The following is a 6053-nucleotide window of genomic DNA, read 5'->3' on the forward strand; positions in this document are numbered from 1 at the left end:
TGAGGGAAGGTCTCTGTCACCAGATGGTGACGCCTCTGCCTCCCACAGACAGCCTTCTCCGACTTCCTGATGGGCAGCTCCAAGGACTTGGCCAAGCACATCCGAGTGGTGGTGAGCAGGCCGGGCTGCAGGCAGAGTGGACAGGCCCAGCTGGGAGGGAGGCTGGCTCGGCACCACACGTGTACCCCCAACACCCTCCCTGTTCCTGTCTCCAGTGTGATGGAACTGACCTGACCCCCAAGATTCAGGACCTGAAACCCCAGTGCATTGTTTTCCTGAACATCCCCAGGTGAGGAGGGGCAGGCTCTGTGGCCCTGCTGTCTTCATCCTGCAGGACTGTCCTCTGCAGCCCTCGTGCTCCCTCCCTCCAGGTACTGCGCAGGCACCATGCCCTGGGGCCACCCTGGGGAGCACCATGACTTCGAGCCCCAGCGGCACGATGACGGCTACCTCGAGGTCATCGGCTTCACCATGACGTCCCTGGTGAGTGGGCCAGCACGGGGCCTGCCTGGAGCCCCCGTCTGCTTTGTGCAGTGCCCAGCACAGCTCCAAGATGGAAGAGAGTGTCGCCAGACTTCCCTTCTCTGCTGGGCGCTCATTGTCTCCTCCTCTCTCTGACTTAGAGTAGCTGTCAGCCTCTCTCTGTCTGAGGGGCACTCATCAATCCCCTCTGACTGGACAATCGCTTTATCGCCTCGGTCTGGCTGTTGCCCTTACCTCCCCTCTCTGACTGGGGTCTTCCCCTCCCTCCACTCTCTGTTGGGGTCACTCTCTGTTCTCTGGCCAGAGCCTCCCTGGCAGGAGCAGAGCTGGGGACCCCATCATGCCGGCTCCTGACCTGAGCCCTCTGCGCCCACAGGCAGCGCTGCAGGTGGGCGGACATGGTGAGCGGCTGACGCAGTGCCGTGAGGTGGTGCTCACCACATCCAAGGCCATCCCGGTGCAGGTGGATGGCGAGCCCTGCAAGCTCACCGCCTCGCGCATTCGCATCGCCCTGCGCAACCAGGCCACCATGGTGCAGAAGGCCAAGCGGCGCAGCGCCGCCCCCCTGCACAGCGAGTATGTCCCGCCACAGCCCCGCGTGCCTGGGCCCGGGCCAGGCTCTGCCCTCCCGAGCCTTGACCTCCCCACCTGGAAAGTGGCTGATAGTCCCTCTGCCCCAGGGAGGTTGGGAGGAGACCCTTGGCTAGCTTCCTGGGCAGGGCCCTTGCCAAGTCCCCTCTTATTGCCCCTGCCCTCAGCCAGCAGCCGGTGCCCGAGCAGCTACGGATCCAGGTGAGCAGGGTCAGCATGCACGACTACGACGCCCTGCATTACGATAAGGAGCAGCTCAAGGAGGCCTGTAAGCAGCATGCAGGGCTCTAGGGGTGGGGTGGGGGGGGCAGCTGAAGAGCCAGAGTCCCCTAAGGGCAGGGCAGTGGGATGTAGCCGGCTGCTAACAACCTCTTCTGTCTTCCAGCCGTGCCACTGGGCACTGTGGTGGTCCCAGGAGACAGTGACCTCGAGCTCTGCCGCGCCCACATCGAGAGGCTCCAGCAGGTGAGGACGGAGGCGGGGCCCAAGCCCGCCCTGTGCTGTGCCCTCCTGCTCCTGGTTCCGTCTTCACCCAGCCCCGGCCTTTCTTCTCACCAGGAGCCCGAAGGTGCTGGAGCCATGTCCCCGACATGCCAAAAACTGTCCCCCAAGTGGTGCTTCCTGGACGGTAAGTGGCCCTGAGGGCTGGCTCCTGGCAGCCCCAATCCACGTCCTGCCTCCTCCCTGGGGGGTCCTGGGTCGGGGCAGCAGAAGACCTGGGCCTGGACAAGGGCCCCTGCATCTTCAGCCAGCTCACTGTCTCCCGCAGCCACCACTGCCAGCCGCTTCTACAGGATCGACCGGGCCCAGGTGAGCACTCGCGTCCTACTCCATCTACAGCCGTCTTCGTGTTCCATAGCATTCAGATCGCCCATGTCCATGGACAGGCATGGCCCTGCCCTCCAGGATAGGGTGTGCAGAGATGGTGCCAACAGGGAAAGGGAGCCAGTGTACCCAGGAAAGGCGTGCTGTGTGGGTGGGAGGGCCTCAAAGTGCAGGTGCCATCCAGGAAGACACAGAATAAAGAGCACATGTGGCCAGGGGCCAGGGGCCAGGCTGCCTGGGAAAAGGTTTATCAGTGGGAAGGGGCTGGTGGGCCCAGAACACAGTCAGTGCCTAGGCTTGGGGAGGGGAGAGGGGAGGGGTGAGTGGAGAGGTGAGGGGAGCCACTTGCCTGGCTGCCTCTTGCCAGCGTTCACATCCAGACCAGAGGCTTCTTCAAGTCTGCTAGCCTGCGTCCCTTGCACCCCCACTGGCTGCCCTGGAAGGCTGTGACCCACAGCCCTGACCCTGGGCCCTGGCCTCACTACCCACAGGAACATCTCAACTATGTGACTGAGATCGCCCAGGACGAGATTTATATCCTGGACCCAGAGCTGCTGGGGGCATCGGCCCGGCCTGACCTCCCAACCCCCACTTCTCCTCTCCCCACCTCCCCCTGCTCACCCACACCCCGGTGAGTCCCGGGCTCCTCCAATCCCTGGTTTAAGTCCCACCTACAATCCAGCAGCTCCCGAAGCTCTGCCTTCAGCCCCAGCCGCTTCCCTGAGTGCAGGCCTCTCACTCAGCTAGCTGCCTTTGTGGCCCCACCCCTCCTCCCACCCTTATGACCCTTCAGCGTCCTGTCGGCTCCCCCACATCTAATTACACCACCCATCTAAGCCCCTGCCTCCAGCTCTCCTGCTCCCAGCCTAGAACCTCTCGGTACCCTGTGGGCATTCAGGGCACACGGCCTGTGCCTGCCCTCTCCTCTCCATCGCCGCAGGCCGGCCCCACTTGCCTCTCGGTTCTCTGAGGCCTCAAGTCTGCCCACCTCCGCACTTGCCTTTGCTGCTCAGACACTTCCTGTTCTTCACGGAGCTGCCCCTTCCATTCACACCTACACCTGGGTGTTTCCTCCCCAGAGAAGTCTTCCTGGGAACCTCATCTGAAGTTGCCGTTCAATTACACTACCCTGTCCTCCTGTGTTCTTCATAGCACTGCCTGCTCTCAAAAGACTTTATTTATTTGTCTACTTGTTTGTCTCCCTGGCTAGAATGTAAGCTCCCTGAGAGCCAGTTCTCTGTCTGCCGTGGTCACTGTGGTATCTCCAGTGCCTAGGGCAGCACTTGACTTGTAGGAGGCACGCAATAAACTGTTGAAAGAATGAAGGGTGCCCCTGCTTGGGGCTGGGAGGGGGACAAGCTGGCCTGTGCGGTAGCTGGGTCATGTCTCATCCCACTCTGTTTGTAGGTCACTGCCAGGGAATGCTGCACCCCCTAAAGGTGAGGCTTCTCCCTGGTCATAAGGATGAGGTGGTGGGAGGTGGGCCCATACACAGCCTGACGCAGACACAACTGCTGAGGTACACGTGGTCACATTCACCATGAGCCCAGCCCTCGGTGCACATGCCCAGCAGCCCCATGTATGTTCACCCACCAACACAAGCCCAGGCCTCCAGCCCTGGAGGTAACAGGCAGGTGTTCCTGCAGGTGAAGAGCTGGTTGAGGCTGCCAAGAGGAACGACTTCTGTAAGGTACTAGTGCCCTGGCTCCAGCGTCTTCTCCTCGGCAGCCCCCTCCGGCAGTGGGGAGTGGTGCCTCTGGGGGGGCCAAGACCTGGCCTGTCCAGGCACAGTCATCGGTCGTCATCTTGCCCTCAGCAGGGTCTCCGTGGTGATTGGCCCCTTCTGCCTTGCCCCTGTCCACCCACAATGTGTCCCTTCATTAAGGGCTTCCTACCTCAGCCAGCCTGTCCCTGGTGCTCAGAAAGGAGCGAGTATTAGAGGAACCGCGGGCTCTAGGGCCTGGGTCCTCTGGATGAGATAAACCCTGACACTCCAGAACGACCTCCAGGGGCCCCTAGAGAGTGACATGTGTGAGCACGCTAGTGCCAGGCCTGTAGCCTGTGAGTTGGGGGGCGTTTCTGTGGCTGGAAAGGCTGGGCCAGAGGAGCCCCAGCCCTGCTCTGCCTCCTGCCCTCAGCTCCAGGAGCTGCACCAAGCTGGGGGGGACCTCATGCACCGTGATGGTCAGAGTCGCACACTCCTGCACCACGCAGTCAGCACTGGCAGCAAGGAAGTGGTCCGCTACCTGCTGGACCACGGTAAGCTGTGCCACTGGGCCCTGGGCTGGGCCACGGGGAGGGAATAGAGGCTGCCAGGCCTCTGACCTGTCCCTCCCCTCTCCGCCAGCCCCCCAAGAGATCCTTGATGCTGTAGAGGAGAAGTGAGTATCTGGCAGTGCAGGACCCTGGTTACCCTGGAAACGGCCCAGTCTTCATCCAACCCCTCATGTTTGGTGTGGTGGGAGCCCATAAACCCTTTCCGGCCAATCTGTCGTCCTCTAGGCCACACCCCCTTATCCTAGGGCCCCAAACTTCCTGCTCTTCCTGATGGCCCTAGGGAGACTGATGGGGGGGGGGCTTAGAGGACTGGATGGGGTCCACAGCCAGCCCCTCTCACGCAGCGGGGAGACCTGTCTGCACCAGGCAGCGGCCCTGGGCCAGCGCACCATCTGCCACTACATCGTGGAAGCAGGGGCCTCGCTCATGAAGACAGACCAGCAGGTGAGCAGATCCACAGGGTGGGCAAGGAGTCCACGAAGGCCCCGACCAACGCTCTCCTCACTTGGGCCCTGTGAGAGGGAAGCCTCGGGAGGGCAGCCCCCTCTGGGGATTTAAAGCTGTTCCCCAACCTTAAGAAACCTGAGCCAGCTGGGATGGGGCTGGCCTAGGCCAGCCCGGCCTCCCTCCTCCACCCGCAGCCTGGGAAGAGCGCCTGCCCTCCCCGCAGCCTGGTCACGGCTCCTCCCTCCTGCAGGGCGACACTCCCCGGCAGCGGGCAGAGAAGGCCCAGGACACGGAGCTGGCCGCCTACCTGGAGAACCGGCAGCACTACCAGATGGTTCAGCGGGAGGACCAGGAGACGGCCGTGTAGCTGGGGCCAGTGCTGAGAGACAGCACGGGCCAGGGCACGAGCCCTCCTCACTGCCACATTCCAGGCGGGCAGCCAGGGGAGCCAGGCCCAGGAGGAGCCCCGGCTGCGCCCTGCGCGGCCGCCCTGACCGAGGGCTGGACTGAGGAATCGCAGCATCTCACCTACACCCGAGCCCAGGGCCGACCTGGAGGCTCACGGGGGAGGAGGAGACTGGACTGGACTGGGCAGGCCGTTGGGGAGCTGGGGCTGGGCCACGCAGGCGGCCCTCACCCTCGGTGGGGGCCTCCCTAGTGTGTGAGAGGGGGCAGAGGGGGGGCAGCTCTATCCGGGAGCCTCCCCGCCACCTGGTCCTCACGGGCCCTGCTCCGAGGCTCCTGGGAGCTCGGTCCCCACTCCTGCTCTGTCCCCATCTTCCCACAAACCTGGAGCCGCTGCATCTGCCTGCCCGCTGCCCTGCTTGGCACCTGCCCCACTGACCTTCCCCAGTATTTCCTCGAGGACTGTGGTCTGGGGGTTGGGGTGGGGCTCCCGTGGTGACTTGTTTACAGCTGGGTGTGACTCAGTAAAGAGATTTTTTTTCCTTTCTGCATTTATTTTCTTGCGGGAGAAGTCTGGCAGAAGCAGCGGCGTCTGCTGGGGTATCCCCAGAGTCGGGGGACTGGACACGGGGGACCCAGAAACTTCTCTTAGGGGGTGGGCCCCAGGGCCTGCCCCGGACCTGACCTCGGCCGGGCTGCCGAGCTCGGTGGGGCGGAGGGAGGAGCTGAGTTCCGCCCCTTCCCGCTTCCCGCAGGGACGATAACAATGAAAGTGAAAGAGAAGTGGGGCGGGGGCAGGACTGGATTCTTAGGTCGCTCTGCCCCGTGGCCTCGGGCAAGCCCCCTCCCCCAGGCCTCAGTGGCTTCCGCTGTTTAGGGGGGTCGGGGAGGTGGTCCCCAGCTCCCAGGGTGGGCATGTGCTGCTGCCGCCGAGGCCGCGTCTGGAACTTCTCAGAACTTGTCAGCTCCCAGGTCTTCCCCAACCCAGGCCTGCGGGTTCCTCCTCCAACCCACCCCCACCCCCA

The 6053-nt window shown here is 63.4% G+C and overlaps 1 protein-coding gene across 4 annotated transcripts in view; it reads left to right on the forward strand.

Annotated features, from left to right (window-relative positions):
* Positions 1-5575, forward strand: part of DGKZ (diacylglycerol kinase zeta) — a 41032-nt gene extending 35457 nt beyond the window's left edge. For all 4 annotated transcript variants that reach the window (XM_006772260.2, XM_006772258.2, XM_006772256.2 and 1 more), the window contains exons 17-31: positions 49-111; positions 216-289; positions 372-483; positions 860-1059; positions 1242-1342; positions 1460-1539; positions 1633-1702; positions 1844-1884; positions 2391-2530; positions 3307-3338; positions 3546-3589; positions 4038-4158; positions 4247-4280; positions 4521-4620; positions 4874-5575. In XM_006772260.2, the coding sequence (XP_006772323.1) occupies positions 49-111; positions 216-289; positions 372-483; positions 860-1059; positions 1242-1342; positions 1460-1539; positions 1633-1702; positions 1844-1884; positions 2391-2530; positions 3307-3338; positions 3546-3589; positions 4038-4158; positions 4247-4280; positions 4521-4620; positions 4874-4990 (1329 nt within the window). In that variant the 3' untranslated portion in view covers positions 4991-5575. The remainder of the gene's footprint in view (positions 1-48; positions 112-215; positions 290-371; positions 484-859; positions 1060-1241; positions 1343-1459; positions 1540-1632; positions 1703-1843; positions 1885-2390; positions 2531-3306; positions 3339-3545; positions 3590-4037; positions 4159-4246; positions 4281-4520; positions 4621-4873) is intronic.
* The last annotated feature ends 478 nt before the right edge of the window (positions 5576-6053 follow it).

The sequence above is a fragment of the Myotis davidii genome, unplaced genomic scaffold, assembly GCF_000327345.1.
Source record: "Myotis davidii unplaced genomic scaffold, ASM32734v1 scaffold265, whole genome shotgun sequence".
Taxonomy (NCBI): domain Eukaryota; kingdom Metazoa; phylum Chordata; class Mammalia; order Chiroptera; family Vespertilionidae; genus Myotis; species Myotis davidii.